This window comes from Haliotis asinina, chromosome 12 (genome assembly GCF_037392515.1).
Source record: "Haliotis asinina isolate JCU_RB_2024 chromosome 12, JCU_Hal_asi_v2, whole genome shotgun sequence".
Taxonomy (NCBI): domain Eukaryota; kingdom Metazoa; phylum Mollusca; class Gastropoda; order Lepetellida; family Haliotidae; genus Haliotis; species Haliotis asinina.
Genome location: NC_090291.1, coordinates 44,657,021 through 44,678,390, shown reverse-complemented (window position 1 = coordinate 44,678,390; position 21,370 = coordinate 44,657,021). Strand labels below are relative to the sequence as shown.

At 42.0% G+C, this 21,370-nt stretch overlaps 2 protein-coding genes across 2 annotated transcripts; both read right to left on the bottom strand.

Annotated features, from left to right (window-relative positions):
• Nucleotides 1–819: 819 nt before the first annotated feature.
• LOC137258942 (tubulin beta chain) lies at nt 820–5,106 on the bottom strand. Its single transcript, XM_067796640.1, has 3 exons — nt 4,915–5,106; nt 3,960–4,068; nt 820–2,201 (listed from the first exon to the last, which is right to left on the bottom strand). The coding sequence occupies exons 1-3, from the start codon at nt 4,969–4,971 to the stop codon at nt 1,027–1,029; spliced, it is 1,341 nt and encodes a 446-aa protein (XP_067652741.1). The 5' UTR covers nt 4,972–5,106; the 3' UTR covers nt 820–1,026.
• Nucleotides 5,107–13,123: 8,017 nt separating this feature from the next.
• LOC137258943 (tubulin beta-4B chain-like) lies at nt 13,124–16,976 on the bottom strand. The gene is made up of 3 exons (XM_067796641.1): nt 16,773–16,976; nt 16,221–16,329; nt 13,124–14,521 (listed from the first exon to the last, which is right to left on the bottom strand). Exons 1-3 carry the CDS (start codon nt 16,827–16,829, stop codon nt 13,347–13,349), a joined length of 1,341 nt encoding a protein of 446 aa, XP_067652742.1. The 5' UTR covers nt 16,830–16,976; the 3' UTR covers nt 13,124–13,346.
• Nucleotides 16,977–21,370: the final 4,394 nt, after the last annotated feature.

Here is a 21,370-nt window from a genome sequence, read left to right as displayed (position 1 = left end):
GTTATCCAATGTATGTCTTCAGTCAGATCAAAGTAATCAAGTTTTGGTTCAGACTGTTACACATGAATCCACAGCGTTATCCCATACAGTGTTATAAGATGCTCAAAGTGTTTGACGATTTGGGCAAAATTAATTGGGTGTCGAGTGTAAGATCTATTTTATTCAGAAACGGGTTTTCACTTGTATGGCTAAACCAAGGCGTTGGCGACGTACAGTTATTCATCCTAACCTTCGAACAACGCATCAAAGATATAGCCAACCAGACTTGGCATAATGATGTTTGCAGCTCAACATTTCTAAAACACTATTCACAGTGCAAATATAACCTTCACTTAGAACCATATATCACTGAATTGAAAAACAAACACCTAATACGTGCACACTGCGAATTCCTAATTTCCCATAACAATCTGAAGATAAACAAATTTTGATGTAAGAAAGATGCCACCACAACAGACTTTTTGTGTACAGTATGTAATGCCGTGGCAGCTGAAGATGAGAATCATGTCTTTTTCAAATGTAAATATTACGAATGTTGGCGTGAACAGTATTTCGTACAACTTTGAAAAGCGTATAGAGGTCCATCAATCCTCAAATCAAGAAACAGTCGGGTAATATATTTTACTGCCGTATTTTTGCATAATATACTAGTATTCCAAACAAGATCTGCACCCAGTTGACCACTGTACATCGGTTAAATAAATTGTATAACTGCATTATTGGCCACAAGGCCGATATTACTCAAATAAATAAGCTGTCTGTCTAAAAACTGTCTAAGAATATTGAATGCACCGTTCCAGAGCAAGCAAATACAAAGGATGTACTTCAAAGCAAACTTTATTTCCGACTTTCTTATGGATGTCACTGACGGGTACACATGTTGGACAAGTAAATATGAAAATATTAAACACAACAAATCATGTCCTACTGACTGTTTTTGGTTTTCAACAAAATTCAGAATGCAGTCTGGAAAATCTACTTTTGAAGGACTTTTTTGTTCAAGGTCTGTGAAGTCACATGGGAAGCTTAAGCTGCTTCCTCTTCACCTTCTTCCTCGTCAAACTCTCCCTCTTCCTCGGCGGTGGCGTCCTGGTACTGCTGGTACTCAGACACCAAGTCGTTCATGTTGGACTCGGCCTCAGTGAACTCCATCTCATCCATGCCCTCGCCAGTGTACCAATGGAGGAAAGCCTTTCTCCTGAACATGGCCGTGAACTGCTCGGAGATGCGCTTGAACAGCTCCTGGATAGCAGTGCTGTTGCCGATGAAGGTAGCAGACATCTTGAGACCACGTGGGGGAATGTCACAGACAGCTGTCTTGACGTTGTTGGGGATCCATTCAACGAAGTAGCTGCTGTTCTTGTTCTGGACGTTAAGCATCTGTTCGTCGACCTCCTTCATGGACATACGACCTCGGAACATGGCGGCTACTGTCAGGTAGCGACCGTGACGGGGATCACAGGCCGCCATCATGTTCTTGGCATCGAACATCTGCTGGGTGAGTTCGGGTACAGTAAGTGCACGGTACTGTTGGCTTCCTCTGGAGGTGAGGGGAGCGAAGCCGGGCATGAAGAAGTGAAGTCGAGGGAAGGGCACCATGTTGACAGCCAGTTTACGGAGATCGGCGTTCAACTGACCAGGGAACCTCAGACAGGTGGTCACTCCAGACATTGTGGCTGACACCAGATGGTTGAGGTCACCGTATGTGGGTGTGGTCAGTTTCAGTGTTCTGAAGCAGATGTCGTACAGAGCCTCGTTGTCGATACAGTATGTCTCGTCTGTGTTCTCAACCAACTGATGGACTGACAGAGTGGCATTGTAGGGTTCGACGACTGTGTCGGACACCTTTGGTGATGGCACAACGGAGAAAGTGTTCATGATTCTGTCGGGGTACTCCTCCCTGATCTTACTGATGAGGAGGGTGCCCATACCTGATCCGGTGCCACCACCAAGAGAGTGGGTCAGCTGGAAGCCCTGAAGACAGTCACAGCTCTCGGCCTCTTTGCGAACAACATCCAATACAGAGTCTACCAGTTCAGCACCTTCTGTGTAGTGACCCTTGGCCCAGTTGTTGCCAGCACCGCTCTGACCGAACACGAAGTTGTCTGGACGGAAGATTTGACCGAAGGGCCCAGATCGGACAGAGTCCATGGTGCCGGGCTCCAGGTCAACCAAGACAGCTCGGGGGACATATTTGCCTCCTGCAAGACAAAGATATGAAGATTTAAAGTAAATAGATCCAGTTTCAGTGGTGTTAATTATTTTCTTTACACAATGTTACATAGGAACATAGTTAAAAGCGGCTTAAAACTAAACTCACTCACTAAGATGCCGAATACAAGAGGAAGGTGGGGTTGGAGAGGACCATAGCATTACTCCCTCGATTTAGAGGGAAGTGAATACCTCATATGTTGTATGCCTAAACGTGTGTATCTAAATAGTTAGAAGGTAAACACAACCAAAATTCCAAGAAATGACAATATTTTACTTCAAATGGTAAAATGGATTGCCCTTGTACACATGATATTGATGATATAAATAAACACCCAGGTTTCATACCATTCTATGGAATGCCCCTCAATACTCATGGGTCACCTATACGAAAACAGTAATGAGAATTAAATATTAAACTCAATTAGAGTACCAAGTGCGCTTAATTAACCCCATCTCACCCCCTTTCAATCAACGTGCACGAAGATAAGGTAAGCTCATGTTTAAACCATATATAAAGCAGCCCCCTCAACAAAGAGAGTATTTAAGTACTGTTGAGTTAATGAAATGCCTGGCTTGTTTATGGTGACTCAAGAGGTCTAAGCTTGACGTGGTGTCAATCTGTTTTGATCAATCGGAACTTTCAATCAATAGCCCCGGATCTCGAGTGTTCCAGCGTTACCGGTGTGTATTTGCCAATCCTTTGTTACCTCACAACGCAATACGCACAAGCGATAAGCCATCGATTGCAGTTTACAAGACTGGGCTTACGTTGCTAAGGAGTGCCGCAGCAGAGGGCGCCTTGAATGGTATTAGTAACATACACGTGACACGTATAATCTTGCTGATACCCAGTCAGGTTGTTCCCTTAGCCTTAAGCTGATAAGAGATAGCATTACTCAAACATACGAGTCCATGTATAAATGACTGGTTTGTCGCACATGCGTCGAACATAGACATTAACGCTGACGTTTCAAACGTGTGTGGTATTGGTGGAAACTGCTTTAGAAACTTGGGTTGTGCGGGTTTGCTTTCGTGTTACCAGTATGAGCGATAGGGTCGACTGTTCTCTGATTAAAGAGACAGATAGAGAACCAGTTTTCAGTCATACGGGTACTGGCTGAGACATGGTGAGGTCATCTCTTGTGTTAACATTTCATTGTTAAACCGTGTCAGTTCTCCTGGCTAGAATCTTGCCTGCACGCTAGCATATAAAATTGACTTGCAACCAAGCTAGAATATTCCTTGTAGACTTTGTATTTAACATAACGGCGACTGAAATTGTTCGTGACAAAGAAATGTTTGATTATGATGATATGTTCAGCGCTAAATCCACATCCTATTGCTTCAAAGTTGTCAATGCAGTATGTCTTCACTACGGCGTTCAGTGAATTAGTGTGCACTCGATTTTATTCGAGAGAGTGATCGTGAGTGAGTTTAGTTTTATGCCGCTTTCACTAGACACTAGAATATTTTCATTCGAAGCTCCATAGAGTGTATACACCCGTAGCTGGATGATAGAGCTGTCACAGTTATATCACATTCTCCTACCGGGTACCCTTTTACTGATGGGTAAACAAAGGCATATTTCAAACAAGGTCACCTGTCCCAGGAGACATGGCACGTACCATATTTGCTTTAGTGTGGATAACAGGAAAGTGGTAAATTTTATTATCTTTTCATCAATGTGCGACAAATTGTTACTTTTTGTTTCTTAGATGTCGTATATATTATTTTCCTGTCCTCACCTGTAGCTTCGTTGTAGTAGACGTTGATTCTCTCCAACTGGAGGTCGGAGTCACCGTGATATGTGCCGGTGGGGTCGATGCCGTGCTCGTCGGAGATCACCTCCCAGAACTGCAGACGAGATAGGAAAAGATTTATGATATCGTAAAATAAGATCTGTTTGAAGGGTCTACGTTTGTGGTCCTTATACAGGGATATATTAATGTGCGTAGCTAAGACAATCCTTCGAGTGCTGTATCTCCCATGTTGAAAGAGGGTGCGTATCCTCCTTACATGAGGAGTCTTTAAGACAAAGCCCTTGAGATTTGCTGTGTGTAGGTATAGCTTACGGCCTGTGTCGCTCGCGTAAATCTTACCTCACTTTAATGCCCAAGAAGATAAGACGGCCGGCCCTATTTAACTTCCGCGTTATTTTGACGATACTACTTACTATCATTAGTCACCCGTCAGACTTAACTAATTGGTCACATTATATTATTACATAAGTGTCGATATCTCTATCTCGTGTAAGTATCAACTAATGAGACAGTGAGAGAGAGAGAGGACGTAGTTTAATGAGTCAGTCACCCACAAACTGCCCCACCTCACCAAGCGGCAGTTGAGAATATCGCTAATTTAAGAACATGTTATCATCTACGTGCTGTGTCATATCCCGATTCATGCTTGTATTCTCAAGTTTTCCGCCCGTGTTTATCCTTCAATGCCCATGAATATGGTTTCTTCATGAAAACCCTTACTCTGAATCTAATCATAAACCTAAACGATAGAACTAACCTTAAACCCAAACCCCTTGAAATAATCCAAATAAATTGAATACATTTCAAGCGGGAGTTACGGGCGGACATCTTACCACTTGCAGCTGGATCTAGTTGTAGAACTGACTCCACATGATAGTCTTAAGAGTGAGTTAAGAAAACTAAATACAATACAATAAATCAATAAGAGAAAGTAGCTCACCTTGGCGCCGATCTGGTTGCCGCACTGGCCAGCTTGGATGTGGACGATTTCCCTCATGGTTGCTGTTGGGTGGGGGTAAATTACCTGTGAATGTAGCTTGCGTGACGCTCACAACTGAGTCCGTGAGGAAGAACGCCGACACGGGGTTTAAATACTTCCAGGCCAGGCTGGTCGTCACCCTTGGCAACACACAAACATTGACGCCATTCCAACGTGAAAGAGATCGAAATGAGATTAGATTCAATCAGCATTTTCGTTAATCCCGACCTCCGTACCTTTGATTAATCCGCTGATATTATTATACAAGCAGTTCACGTGACTTCTACTTGATTGGCGTGTATTGTGTTGCTTGTCGGTCTCGTGGGTAGTCGACCCGGCTGCCTGGTGATTTGGGTCGTATTGTGTGCATTTAATATTAATTGCTCTGTAAAGACTAATGGTTGTTAGTGTTATGGATACACGATGCCATTTAGAAAGTGGTCAAAGGTAACATTTGTTGTATTTGAGGTGACGCTTTCTCAGTAAAGTACAGATTCTCGTACTTTTCTTCGGTTGAGTCGCATCCCAGGAATGTACTAGAATAAATACTTCACTGATAAAGTGTTATCCCATATATTACACATATTATGGTTGTAAGTGTTGTTTTATTGCCAAAGCACAGTATTCCAGCTATATGTGGGAGGCCAGCAGTGAGTGAGTGAGTATAGCTTTATGCCGCTTTTAGCAATATTCCAGAGAGGTGGACACAAACAATTCGCATAATATATTGTTCCCATGTGGAGACTCAAACCCGGGTATGCGGTGTGACGAGCGGACGCTTTAACCACTAGGCTACAGCCATCACATTGCGAGGCCAGTAAAAAATCCTTTCCGGGTCAGATAATCCAGTAATTGATGTAAGTTAGGGATGCAAACAGTGGAAACGGGGGGTAATATCATATGTCCCGAACTTCTTTTTTGTTAGTGTAGCCGAGTATGGTGTTACAAATTAAACAGGGAAATGAGGATATGTGTGTTTAACTGATTCATAACATCATATGTATTCCCCTCTAAAATCTATAAATAATTCAAGGATCTTTGTGTAAGTATTCTCTGATATAATAATTAGTTTACTGATTTCTTTACGGTTCGATATGGGTTCGAATCCCACATGGGTACAATGTATGAAGCTCATATCTGGTGTCCCACGCAATGGGTTTTCTGAGAAGCGGCGTAAAACTAAACTCACTCACTTATATGATATTCCTACATGAACTCTTGATTGATAAAGGAGATAGTGTCGCCCCCGAAATGTCACACTCACTTTGACAAAGAAGTAGTATATCCGTAAGTCTGTCTCCCTCGTTCTTCATGGAAACTTCTAAATACCATTCACCGATCACTCTCACTCACTCACTCACTCATTACAGATCATAACAATGAAACGTCGTTAATACGTACTGCACCCTGCTCACTGAAACCGTCCAGTTTAACACATATACGTTTTGGAATAAACAAATAACTGTAAAGTCCCAGTGTATAGCTATTACATTGCAGGTGTGACATTTCAGAGCATAAATTTCGAAAAAATCGGAAACAATAAACATAACTTTATATCCAATCAGTCAATTTACCTCGCATTACCACACTCAAACACTCGATAGGTTAGTGTAACTATTTACGTTGTGGTGGGTGTAAGACTGTGCCTGTTTGTAGGTACAGCAAATGTACTGGACTGCACGGGACCAACACACTCTCGTGTTTACCTAACTACATAGTATGACGGTAGTGATCGCTGTTTGTACTAGTTTAGTCATAGACTACACGCCCTTATGTTTAGTTTAAATATTGTAGATTGTTTGATTTAGACTCACCTCAACAAAATATTTACATACACGCATTGAAAAGTACATAAATCTGAGTCAGTCGTTAAGGGTTACAAGATATCACAGTATCGACAGTATTGACAGTATGAATGTGGTAATGTAAATGAAGTGGATTGAATATAATGGTCCCATTAGTCATATAAAATATCTCTTCAGTTTAAAACGACCCGTGAAGGTCCCGGGGTAGAAAAGGCCTTCAGCAATAGATACTTGCCATAAAAGGCGACTATGCTTGTCGTAAGAGGCGACTAACGTGATCGGGTGGTCAGGCTCGCTGACTTGGTTGGCACATGTCATCGGTTCCCAATTGTGCAGATCGATGCTCATGTTGTTGATCACTGGAGTATCTGGTCCAGACTCGACTTATTTACAGACCGCCGCCATGTAGATGGAATATTGCTGAGTGCGGCGTAAAACCAAACGCACTCATTTTATACAAAGTTGTAACGTAAATTATAATGCAGCAATATTTTCGTTCATCCGCAATACTTTCATTGCACTGAAAATTCTCTCTTTCAGCCGCCATCGTATCCATATATTAAAAGCTAGAGACAACCAGTACCTGATCTTGATAGGGAGAAGAAGGTGGAGTGATAAGACCGATGCATATGCATAGTCACATAACCTTCACACTCATAAAAGTCTCTTTACATCATGTATGTACGTAATTTATTACTGCCTGTTATTCTGTCACACTTGCATTACAGTACAATCCAGGGTAACACATTTCAATCGGATATATTCAGTGAGACACATTTCAACCAGACACTTTCCAATCAGACACATTTCAATGAGACACATTTCAGTCAGACACATTCAGTGAGACACATTTCAATCAGACACATTCCAGTTAGACGCATTTCAGTCAGACACATTCCAATGAGACACATTTCAGTGAGGCACAGTCCAGTGAGACACACTTCAATCAGGCACATTTCAATGAGACATGCTCCAATGAGACACATTTCAGTGAGGCACATTTCGATGTAACATATTTCGCCCACTTTGTTATATTCGTATCCATTTATTAAAAACCTGAGAGAAGCAGTACCTGATCTTAATAGGGAGAAGAAGGTGGAGCCGTAATGAACAGGGCATACTTCAGTTCATTAACCTTCTCACTCATAAACATCTTTTTACATCATGTATGTACGTAATTCATTACTGCCTGATATTCTGTCAGACTCGCATTACAGTTCATTCCAATGCGACACATTCCAATGAGACACATTTCAGTGACACACATTCCCAAAGAGACACATTTCAGTGACACGCATTCCCATGAGACAAAATTCAATAAGCTGCATTTCAATAAGACACATTCCGATGACACACATTCAAATGAGACACGCTCAAATGACACACATTCTGATAAGTGTAAGAATATGATATATATTACATTTGACCACTTTCTAAATGGCATTGTGTCATCAAAGCTTTCGGCCGTGGGAGCCGTGCCAATTTACGCTTATCAGAGGGGTACACAAAGTTCACAGTCCAGACAACCAGTTGTCCGACTTCCATTTTTATGGAAGTAGCGGCGGTAGAGAGGGTTAGGCGACTGACCTTGTGTGCTGGTGATTAGGTGCCTGACTCTGAGGGTGCAGGTTCGGATCCCGGATGGGACTCAACCAAAAAGTACTAGAATTTGTACTTTACTAAGAAGATGTAATCCCAAATATGACATATGTTACATACAATGACATAAAGGTCTTTTGATGCATCAACATTTCAATGGCGATAGTGAAAAGATCATACTTATTCGGTCTGCTGTGTGTCACCATACATTTTGCCTTTGAACACATAAGTACTGTGATATTCATATCACACTGGTTGCATGTTGACCAAATACAATATCTACGTATGTCATTGGGCAGCACAGATATTGAGACAAACTGGCTACAACGCTTTCATCATTATTCTCCAAATAAAATGGCTAGCTAAGGAGCACTTTTCCTTTGTCAGTGCATGTTGAAGCGAAGTTCAGGAGGGAGAGAAAGCTTTGACGGTGACCACAGATCAGAAGGCGCTATAGGACGTTCAGGTGGCTGCTCTACAAAATACATTATAATATTCTGGATGATCGAGAACTTCCGTGACACGCAGCAGATACAGCAGGCATCTCTCACAAGAGGAAGACAGTCTGAAGAATTAACTAGGCAAGGTTTCTGCATGGTGGCTTCCACGTTTCTCACTTCTCATGGGAAAGGTCCACGAGTTCATCATCTATGGCAGACTTCGTTCTTCTTTGGCAGACAAAGGTAATTTTGTTCCGCCATTTGTATATAGGGGTGAGTTCTCGATTCTCAGCTTTCAGTAAGAGACCAAACAACAATCAAAGCAGGAATCTAACGTCGCCATCTCCGAGGGCGTTTGGGTAAGCTGCTGGTTGGAGCTGAAGGCCCGGGTTCGAGTCCCCACATAAGTACGCGTGAAGCTCATCTCTGGTGTCTCCAGATGTGACATTGATGGAATATTGTTAAAAGTGGTGTAAAACTAAAATCACTCATTCCTCCTCCAAAGGCAAATACCGACTTCAATTTTCTGGGATTCCACAGGAATCCAGCTGGTGGACGTCCTCCCGAAAAATAGCCAGTACTTTACTTATGTACGCACGTAACTGCAGGGGTAAACGCCCTGGGAAGAGTAAAGGTGTGACGTTCAAACTTGAAATCATCTGTATTCACTAGATTTGTCACCATCTAGCTGTAATCCCGTCCCAATTTGCCTCAAGGAACAGGACAGGCTGTAGTGCTAAGACGTAAGTTATTCATCGTAGGCGCGTGAAGGTCGTAGCCCTCTACCTGCCTTGTGGGTATTCAGTCACCTTCATTGGCAACAAGAATGATAAAGGACAACTAAACTCAATTTTTTGGTACTCTTTTTATCACTGCATATGAAAGACTTTTGGTTAGTCATAAACGAAACACCATTTCTTTTAAAAAAGAATTGTGGTTAATTAATAACAAGCGTTTAAAAGTTGCTAAAAGCCGTCTGCTTCTCTCTCGCCCGCAAACAAAACCGCAGACAGGTTACGTAACCCTGTCGCCAGAGCCCTACAGTGACGTCATAGAAGGAACGATTTCTCGTTAAATGTATAGAAAATGTGTAGGAAGCTCGTCATTTTTCTGATTTCTCGACGTCACCAAAGACATGCCGAATTGTTGTGTTGCCGTCAACTGTTCCTTGGGGTCGGGTGATGGTGTCACTATGCACAGATTTCCACCAGAGTCCGTAGTTTGTGCTTAAATTGGCTGTTAGTGTGTGCGAAGTGAGCTTTGTGGAAGCTTGTGGTATATACTAAATCGGATGGTTCGCCCCCAACCACGCTTCCAGGATAGAAAGTGGAGTTCAAGTTTCATAGAGTTTATATAATCAAGACTGCTTACTACACATTGCTGACCAAAAGGATTTTGCATGGATATATCGCTTTCTTCCTCGGAAACGAGGTTGTGGTCGAAGTGACATTATCGTAAGTAATATTATATTGACCCCTTATACTGACTGATTCCAAGACTGAAATTGTTATGTTATAAGCAATGTCATGTATAATCCTAATGTTCATCAATAAAATACATATTTTACTACCTGTAGAAAGTAATTTTGATTTTGTAAGTCGTTGAAAACAAACTTAAATAGCATTCATTCTCAGACAGGGCGCCGCCATTTTTGAAAATCGTGAAGTCACGGGCTAAAGTCCGTTAGAATTATTGAAATTATGATTTGTTCCCATCAAGTTAGAAAATCAAAACTACTTTTTACTGGTAGTTAAATATGCATTTGAATCATGGCCAAAAGGATTTTGCATGACACAACTTTTAACATAAGGACTTCTTCCAAGGAAGCAAGGTGGAGGTCGAAGTGATATTTATATTGCAAGCAATGCTATATTGACCTCCACCTCACTTCCAAGAGTGAAATTGTTATCTTATAAGCAATGTCATGCAAAATCCTATTGTCCATCAATGAAATACATATTTTACTACCAGTAGAAAGTAATTGTCCCTTTGTAAGTCGGTGAAAACAAACTTAAATAGCATTCATCCCAAGACAGGGCGCCGCCATTTTTGAAAATCGTGAAGTCAAATCCATTTGAATTAATGAGATTATGTATGGTTTGTTCTCATCAAGTTAGAAAATCAAAACTACATAAATATGTATTTGAATCATTACCAAAAGGAGTTTGCATGACACAACCTGTAACACAACCTAAGCGAGGTCGGGGTCGAAGTGAAAATCCTGCGCGATATATTTCTTCACTTGCTGAATTTACTTTGTAACGTTCACTCACCAGTATGTAGACACTTGTCAATATACGTCTTTATACTTGGTCTCATAATCCTAATTACTTTATAATCATACTTGCATGCATTTGCTTGCAACTTAATAAAGCGATCAGCGAATGTATTACAGGAATGTAATATGTAGGCATTTCATAGTTTTCCTATATGAATCATAATTCGCACGCACGCCCTAGTGTATGTCGTCTGCATCATTACACTTCACGACGAAAACAATGATTCTGTTGAAAGCTACTACAACTTATTAAAAACAAAAATGAAAATATTAAAATGAAAGTTATAGAAGCAATGTCAGGCTATTACCTTCTTCGAGGAATGTATCCATCAATATCCACAAAAACAAGTGATATATAATTTATCTGCAGATTTCCCAAGTGATGTGTCTTTTTACAGTCTAATACGAAAACGTGATGTATCGTTTCAGGTTTTTCACATTGCTGTATAGTTTCATTGGTTACCCAAGATAGCACACCTGGCAACTAATTGCATAATGTGCGTCATTCTTGTTAAAAAAGTTATTTAGTTAGCCAATAATGAGCAATCAATCGATGTATTGGCGGTTAATCCTTTGAAAGAAGGGTGTTAATAAGCTTTGACGTCAATTACGAAGAACGCGATTCTCAAACATCATCAATATTCATACAACATTTGCTGACACGCGAAACATACATGGAGATAGGGAAAGAAACTGAGCATTTACCGCTCCTCTATGATCTGTATTGATAGTCAGCTCTACTGTGAGTGAGTGAGTGATCTGGGTTTTACGTCGCTTTAGCAATATTCCTGCAATATCACAGTGGGGAACACCAGATATGGGCTTCACACATTGTACCTATATGGGGAATCGAACCCGGATCTTCAGCATGACGAGCCAACCCTGTAACCACTCGGCTAACCCTCAGACGTTATATGGCAAGTCGTTAGTCAGGATCTTTGACTTGAACAGGTGACATCTGATGTCATCGAATCAAAATTGCATAGATCCATGCTTATGATATTGATCACTGGATTGTCTGGTCCAGACTCGATTACTTACAGACAGCCGCCATAGAGCTGGAATATTGCTACCGGCTAATCAATACGATAAGCGTACCTCTAGTGACGTATGACATCAACGTAAGCCACACATTTAGTTAGTGAGTTTAGTTTTACGTCGCATTTAGCTATACGCCTGCAATATCACGACGAGAAATGGTCTTCACACACAGTACCCATTAGGGAAATCGAATTAGGTTCTTCGACGCGACAAGCGAAGGCTTTAACCACTAGTCTACTCAACGCCCCTTAAAAGTCCCTTAAAAGGTAATATCACCCATAGCACTGCTGTCAGTGAGGCTGGAGCAGAAAATCAAGTGAGACGCGTTCATTGATTTTATTGAAAGCAAACACTATCTGCCATATTTGAGTATTTTTTGTTGTGCGCCAATGAACGGATGGGGAAACGGTTGGAGTGTGCGTGTCCGTGTTTGTGTATATGTTGGGTAGTGGGCGCCTGTGTCTCTGTGGTTATGAATACTGGGCTGCTAGGGTGTCGTGGTGGGTGGGACGAAGTAAGTCGTCCCTCATGCTGTCGACCCCTGTGGTGTAGCAGGACAGTTACCTACCGCGGTCATAACATTTGCTCATGTCGTAGCAATGTCCTTGGCATCACTAGCATATTTCCAACGCTTGCAACACGCCTCGTGGCAACAACAGCGTAAAGGAAAGTGAATGAGTATTGATCAACATCACGACAAGGGATACCAAAAATGACCCTGACAGAATGTGCCTGTGCGGGGAACCAAAAACCGGGAGTAACTAACGGAGGCGGTGGATAACAGGTGGCCACGCCCAAGACCGTGTTCAAATCCACACATGGGTACAACGTGTGAATCCCATTTTCGGTGTCCTCTGCTGTGATATTGCTGGAATAATGCTAAAATCGGGGGAGAAAAACAAACGTTCATTCACTCACTCACTTATATTAATATACCTACCATGTAACTAACCTACGGGCTGTCGTGTCGTGTTAAAGGAAGTAAGTCATGAAGACCTCTACATATATTTCAACTTCAAAGCAAACTTTATTTTCAGACATGATTCAGACATGTAATGTAAGTACATTCGGTCATATATGGAGGTTTGTAAACAACAAGTAGATATAAACTATCAAAAGTAACAAAGCCTCAGGGGTGATTGTGTTGTGGGCAAATCTGATATCAAATTAGAAACACAAGCTGCTTGTGAAGGACTCTTTGGTCAGGGCCAGTGGCAACACATGACGCGTTTATGCTGCCTCTTCTTCTCCCTCTTCCTCGCCAAACTCTCCCTCTTCCTCGGCGGTGGCGTCCTGGTACTGCTGGTATTCAGACACCAAGTCGTTCATGTTGGACTCGGCCTCAGTGAACTCCATCTCATCCATGCCCTCGCCAGTGTACCAATGGAGGAAAGCCTTTCTCCTGAACATGGCCGTGAACTGCTCAGAGATGCGCTTGAACAGCTCCTGGATGGCAGTGCTGTTGCCGATGAAGGTTGAAGACATCTTGAGACCACGTGGTGGAATGTCACAGACAGCTGTCTTGACGTTGTTGGGGATCCATTCAACGAAGTAGCTGCTGTTCTTGTTCTGGACGTTGAGCATCTGTTCATCAACCTCCTTCATGGACATACGACCTCGGAACATGGCGGCTACTGTCAGGTAGCGGCCATGACGGGGATCACAAGCAGCCATCATGTTCTTGGCATCGAACATTTGCTGGGTGAGTTCGGGCACAGTGAGTGCACGGTACTGTTGGCTTCCTCTGGAGGTGAGGGGAGCGAAGCCGGGCATGAAGAAGTGAAGTCGAGGGAAGGGCACCATGTTGACAGCCAGTTTACGGAGATCGGCGTTCAACTGACCAGGGAACCTCAGACAGGTGGTCACTCCGGACATTGTGGCTGAGACTAGATGATTGAGGTCACCGTATGTGGGTGTGGTCAGTTTCAGTGTTCTGAAACAGATGTCGTACAGAGCTTCATTGTCAATGCAGTATGTCTCGTCTGTATTCTCAACCAACTGATGGACTGACAGTGTGGCATTGTAGGGCTCGACGACTGTGTCGGACACCTTTGGTGATGGCACAACGGAGAAAGTGTTCATGATTCTGTCGGGGTACTCCTCCCTGATCTTACTGATGAGGAGGGTGCCCATGCCTGACCCGGTGCCGCCACCCAGAGAGTGGGTCAGCTGGAAGCCCTGAAGACAGTCACAGCTCTCGGCCTCTTTGCGAACAACATCCAACACGGAGTCTACCAGTTCAGCACCTTCTGTGTAGTGACCCTTGGCCCAGTTGTTGCCAGCACCGCTCTGACCGAACACGAAGTTGTCTGGACGGAAGATTTGACCGAAGGGCCCAGATCGGACAGAGTCCATGGTGCCGGGCTCCAGGTCAACCAAGACAGCTCGGGGGACATATTTGCCTCCTGGAACAACGAAATTACATCTTAAATAGCTTTTCCTTTTTATCGTAACAGAGTTGAAACGGACTAATGTGAGTTAAGTGTGTGATAAAGTAATTTTTCAAATTAAAACAAATATTAATTTGTAAAAAATCGATTGTGTAAGTTAATTTTACTAAAGTATCTTTACAGCATGTACGTAGCTTCATGACCAGGTATTATACCTGGATGCAAGAACCATATAGGCTGATTATTGCTATTACTCCTGGCTCTTGAGAGATTCTAGGACTTCTGTCATGCCCAACAAAGAAACGCATGTGATACATGTGGGCTCACCTTAAGCAAGTGAGTTTGTTCAAACCTGCCTCTGGTCACCCAACAGTGGGATCGGTCGTTCGCCTATTAACCTTCTAGCGCCTCACAGGCAGGTTGAATTGCCAGGGGTAATAATAATCAGATTGTTTGGGCGCTTCAAGCATGCATTATGTGTGGAGACATGTCCATGATAAATGGACAGTTTCTACCATTATTTACAAAATAATACCCCCTCCTATCTAAGTCCAATCTGACACCATGTACCTTAGTGTTTGTGGATGAAGCCAACCTAGAGTACATTGTAAAACTATAGAGTGTAACACTATACAGCAGAATACCTTCACAATGGGCGGACACGCACACGCAAACCTCTAACAAACTGCCCTATTATTGACAAGTACGCATGGATGGGCATACATTGAACATCATGAGCTCGTTGTAACCGAGCCTCTTTTTCTGAAAAAAGACTCACTGGACCATACTGAAATACAGAAGTCGAATGCACCGACAATAAGTCACCCCTGTGTATCCTCTACTTTGTCCCACCCATGCGTTTAATCTCCTATTTACTCGCTGTGTGTTCCAGGGACGGGGCTGACCGAACGCTTGTGAATCAAATAGCTTTACACAATGGCGTGACCATACATGTTAAATGTTAATGCAGGTCTGTGTGGAGGTCTGATATCATTGTGACGGGGTCGGGGGAATGAATGCGTGACATTTGTAACGTGCTGTCACTAATGCTACAACAAAAGTCGACAGGTGTGAAGGTGATGACTGAGATTTCATTAATGAAATACCTGTAGCATGTTTGGCATTGGTTAGTTACATAATGTTAACGTCGTCACAAAATGAAAGGTTTTGTCTGATTGTTATCCGAGCAAACGCTTTGACCACTAGCCTTCCACATCGCCCCTTAAGACTTTAACTTTGCTTTGCAAAGAGGGAAAATAACGCTGTTCGGGAACTTTGAGACAAGCGACTGAAATTCTTAACGAGCCTTCTCGTGTAACTGTATTCTATTCACATGGGTCGATGGGGTAGCCTACTGGTGAAAGCGTTAGCTCGTCACGCCGATGACCCGGGTTCGATTCTCCACATGGATACATTGTGTGAACCCCATTTCTGTTGTCTCGTATTAACGCTGTAACATTGCTAAAAGCGTGGTTTAACTACACTCACTCACTGTATTTACCCATTAATGCATGAATATATACACTCTCCATTCTGTTGTAGTTATGACATTCTCGATACCCTGAACACTTTAACCCAATCCGTACTCTTTCCACCCTTCTTCCCGACAGCTTTCATCAATCAAATCTGTCCCTATATTTTCTAACATAAACATCATTGATTGTAGGAGCTGTATTTCCGCTTTGTGTTTCATTTATGCGTTTTCATGTCTCACCTGTAGCTTCGTTGTAATAGACGTTGATTCTCTCCAACTGGAGGTCGGAGTCGCCGTGGTAGGTGCCGGTGGGGTCGATGCCGTGCTCGTCGGAGATCACCTCCCAGAACTGAAAAAGAGGAGATGTGCCCATAAGTTGTACAAGTGAAAAAGAATACACACGGGTATTGACACATGAGATACTTTGGTATTTCAAGCCGATTTTGAGTTATAAAAAAATCATTTTTCATCATTTACAGTGTAATATAATAATAGAAGTCTCGACAATAACTTATTTTAGTCATAATCATTGATGGATCGAAAATACCTATATAGCCCCCTAAATCCGGACTGTCCATATATCGGTAAAATCTACCGAAATAATGAATTTTCGAATACAGGCTTACTAATAAATACGAGGTATTTGTACTTTCGTTAACGTGTCGAACATTCATGGGACAGAAATTGCTTAATCTGATAGTTATGGGCTTAAATGACGACCTTACCACACTTCGTCAAGAAACACTAGCCAGGAATAAAAATACAGTAAAACAGTAAGAGAAAGAAGTTCACCTTGGCTCCGATCTGGTTGCCGCACTGGCCAGCTTGGATGTGAACGATTTCCCTCATGGTTGTTGTTGGGTGGGGGTTGAGTCTTGAGTAGGATGTTCTCAGGTTAGAAAACACAGTGCGTGCTTTCCAGAAGGAACACCAGGTTTATATATGTGTCCTGGCCACCAACTCTAGTCTGTTAGTAGCAACGGTAAACTAAACAACACATTATGATTGGCTCGTCGGCAGTGATTGCCTCGCTTCACTGACTAAGGCATTAGTTACATGTCCTATTGTGTTCATATACTAAACTAATGAATCCGACATGGCGCCTGGGTCATAAACATGTCCTGGCGAATGACCATACTATTTAATACAGTAACGAAGTCCATTTTCAATTAATCCTTTCGTAGACCGGGCTACATTTGATTCGAATGACTTCGACAATATATAACAAGATATGATTACATGGCTTCTTTTATACATAAGAACTTCTTTTGTACTGTATAACAACATATCAGAGCTACAAAGATCCAAATAGTCTAATAAAATATTTTACAGGGAATTAAAAAGTCCATTTCAGTAACCAGCAAGTTGTAAAATCAGACGTCCGTTTACCTGAAATCCTGCTTGACAACAGTATAACGATCGATACCGAAATGTGGCATCAGCGAGTGGGTATAGTCTTACGCCTCCTTTACCGTGTATCCTAGTAATATCATGGCAGGGACAGCAGGAATGAGCTTCACACATTGCACCTTGAGGGGAATCGAACCCGCGTTTTCAGTGTCACGAGCGTACTACCTTACCGCCCCAACGTTGCTTTATAACAGCACAAACAAGGTTTCAGACATAAACATATCTTGTCTTTATTTAGACTTTAAAATAGTTTGCTTGTTTTCGTAAGTATCAGTTTTGTTGTTAACCATTGCTCTAAACCAAAAAGGCTTGCTCCTTTGTTTACACACAATACACCAGTTACAATGTTAAATCTTCAACAAAAATATGCCACTGGCTGGTAAAGGTTCCTGTCTGATTAAGTCCCGATAAGAAAGCATTGGCATTTGGCTTGCTATAGTTTAGAACCGTAAATTGCTTTGAATGTTATTGATATGTAATGACCCAAGTTTATATCCTTTAATAACTTTGTTCTAACCTTACACCTGGCAAAGGTACCACTCTGCGAGCCAACGGTTTGAACAAAAGAAGCTATGGCAACACTCCCTGGGGTAGGGCTTACCATGTAGGTCCGAGTCCTCAAAGCAAAGATCAACGGCTGTCGATAGAGCCTGTGATAAGATATATCAGCAGGTATGATCGCTGTGTAGTGCAGTGTCGTTCAGACACGCAGCCATTGGGGCGAATCGCCTGATCATCTTGTCAAGATCACAGATGATTTCGTTTATATAATTAGTTTATGGTACTGTAAATAGATGTAGTATGGTATTGTTAGAGTGTGTTATATATTGTTGGGAGTTGTTGTTAGATTATGTTCGGTAATACTATGGGAACAGGGTTATGTTCAGGGAAGCGTGACCAGGTATGGCCAGAGAGCTGGGGTGTTAATTTGTAAACAATAGAGAGGTGTTGAGTAGCTTGGGTATGGGAGGTCAATATAAATAGTGAGGAAGGGTAGTAATCTGGACAGTCAGCCAGAATCACCACTGTGTTCACCTGTATGGGTTCAACTTTTGTATGGGATTGCATCTCACGCTGGCTGGCGTAAGTTTTTATTATCATTATTACTTTTGTATTTATTGATTGAGTAGATGTAGCAAGAAATTGTTTTACTGATGTAGTATTTCTAGATATATGTGCATATTGTAACACTATATAGCCACAAAGCCATTCAAAATTTGAATGTTATCGTTCCACAAAAACTGTTCCACTTTCAAATATGTAAATCGGAGTAAAGTACATGCATAAAGTATAAGACATTGACACATGTCTTACTGAGTAACTGTAGTTACTTATATTGTATTGTAGTGTCCCGGAACTGGCCGGTTATCCTTAAAGTAAGGAGAGGGGTATTATCTCCGCCTGTAAGGAGACAGACAAGAGTCTTCCCTGTTGTACAAGGAGCATGTATCTCCTAGTAATGTGAGATGTGGATGGCACAGCCATCAACCATTACACAGGCCCCTTAAACTCCGTGAGGGAAACCATCGCCTGGGTGTGAGGGATACCACACAAATACCATGACGTCACCAAGTGGAACCACAGTGCACTGACATTCTGATTACATTGTAAAGAGAAAGTGTTCTCTCTGAGTGGCTAATTCCTTTATTGTTATTTAGTTCAATTGTTTAGTTTCTGATTGGGATTATATGTAATCATTATCTATATTAGTGAGGGTATTAGGATTTTAGTGTAGTTAGTAGTAGTAGTAGTATTATTAGAACTTTAGCAATATAAGTGGTAGACAGAACTGTATATGTAGCTAGGTTAGGTAATTAGATTAGTTAGTTGTATTTGCACCTGTAGAATTAGTTTAGTATAGGTATTGGGGTTACTTATATCTTAAGGGGAGGAATAAAGTTTTGCAAAACAAACTATTCTTCTGTTGTGGTTACTTTGGTATGTGACATTTTGGTGGCAGCGGTGGGATAATTAGATTATTTGTCACTATCAAAGGGAACCCTAGTTGTGTTCTGTAGCGCATTTGATGTAGCGTTGTTGATTGTATATCGCTGCAGAATCTTTGTGTCCATAAAGAAGGGTTAGAACATACGGCACCACTTCTGCGTCCTTGAGTGTATGATTTGGAATTCAAGGGTGGAGGGTGTATTGTGGTTATTGGTCAGTTAAGGCCATTGGTTCGTCGTGAACATTTTGAACATTGGGATATATGGGAAATCACCTCCGGTTTTATTCTTGGTAGGATCCCTATTTATTCCAGACAGTTTGACTTTTTGTGTACCCTGCTTTGCCCTCATACAGACAATTATGGACATTGACAAACTTATCAAACTGGGTCAGAGTTTAGGGTATGAGAAAGATGATTTGAGAGTGTTTGTGAAAGAGCAAATGGAGTTGGAGAATGAGAAAGAAAAGGACAGGCTCGAACGGGAGGAAAGAGCTAGGGAGCGGGAGATTAAAAAGTTAGAACTGGAGGAAAGAAAGGAGAAAGAAAGGTTAGAATGGGAACGAGAGAGAGAACGATTAGAATTGGAGAAAGAAAAGTGTAAAATACAGTCAAATGAAAGAATAGAACTAGCCAAGTTAGAAAAGAGTGCGGCAGGAAATCAAGAAGGGCAGGTAGGAGAGAATAGATCGGCAGCCATTCCCAAGATGCCTAAAATGCCTCCATTTGACGACCACAATGACAATATTGATGCATATCTGCAAAGGTTTGAACGTGTAGCTACAGCGCAAGGCTGGGACCCGTCCCATTGGGCAGCTTACCTGTGTACTCTGCTGAAAGGTAAGGCTTTAGAAGTATACTCCCGGTTAAATGCCTTTGAGGCTGAAAATTACAATGCAGTTAAAACTGCATTACTTAAACGCTATGAAATGACTGAGGATGGATTCCATCAGAAATTTAGGACTGCTAAAACTGAAACAGGTGAGATTTTCACACAATTTGTAGTTAGAATTGAGAACTATTTCAACAGATGGATTGAACTAAGTGGTACACAAAAGACGTTCGAAGGTGTGAGAGATTTGCTGCTGCGTGAACAGATTTTGAATGTGACTGGAAGGGATCTGGGTATATTCTTGAGAGAGAGAAAGCCAAAAGACGCGATGGAAATGGCTAGACTAGCAGAGCAATTTATAGAAGCTAGAGGTACGAGTCATGGAAGATACAATAGACCAGTTATTCCAGGTCAAACTGACAAGCAGGTTTCCAAAGGGAAAATAGTCGAGGGTAGCGCATCAGGTAAACATGGTACTTGTTCCAAACAATTTGTTCCTATTAAGGAAAGGACATGTTACAACTGCAATCAAACTGGGCATTTGGCAGCACAGTGCAAGAAACCCAAGTTTAAAGTGGCAAGTATCCAGGTGAGTGAAGACAACACAAACATGTCTCTAATACATCCAGATAACACAAAAGTAGAGCCCTGCATACATGAAGTTCTAGATGGTGATGCAGCAACTTCAGAGGAGGTTACTAAAGCAGATGTAGCCTCAGGGAGTGTGCTTACCAAAGATCACCGCATGCCATTTTATCAGGGAAAGGTAAACGACACTCCAGTAGATGTGCTTAGAGACACGGGATGTAACGGTGTAATAGTGAGGAGGTCAATGGTAAAAGATACATGTTTGACTTCAGAAACACAATCTTGTAAATTAGCAGATAGCAGGATCTTGACACTTCCGGTAGCATGGATTACTGTAAATACGCCCTTTTACACGGGTATGGTGAGAGCAGCATGTATGGACACACCAATCTGTGACTTAATATTAGGCAATATTCCCGGAGTTAGAGAGCCAGGAGATCCAGACTTGATGTGGGATAAGCAGGACATTAAAACAGTAGGTGCTGTAGAGACAAGGAGCCAGAGAAGAGTACGCCAAGTAGGCATGGAACCCTTGAAGACATTGGAACCTGTTGGGTTGACACTGAGTCGAGGTGAGTTCGTATCCCTACAACATCAGGATTCAAGTCTGAACAA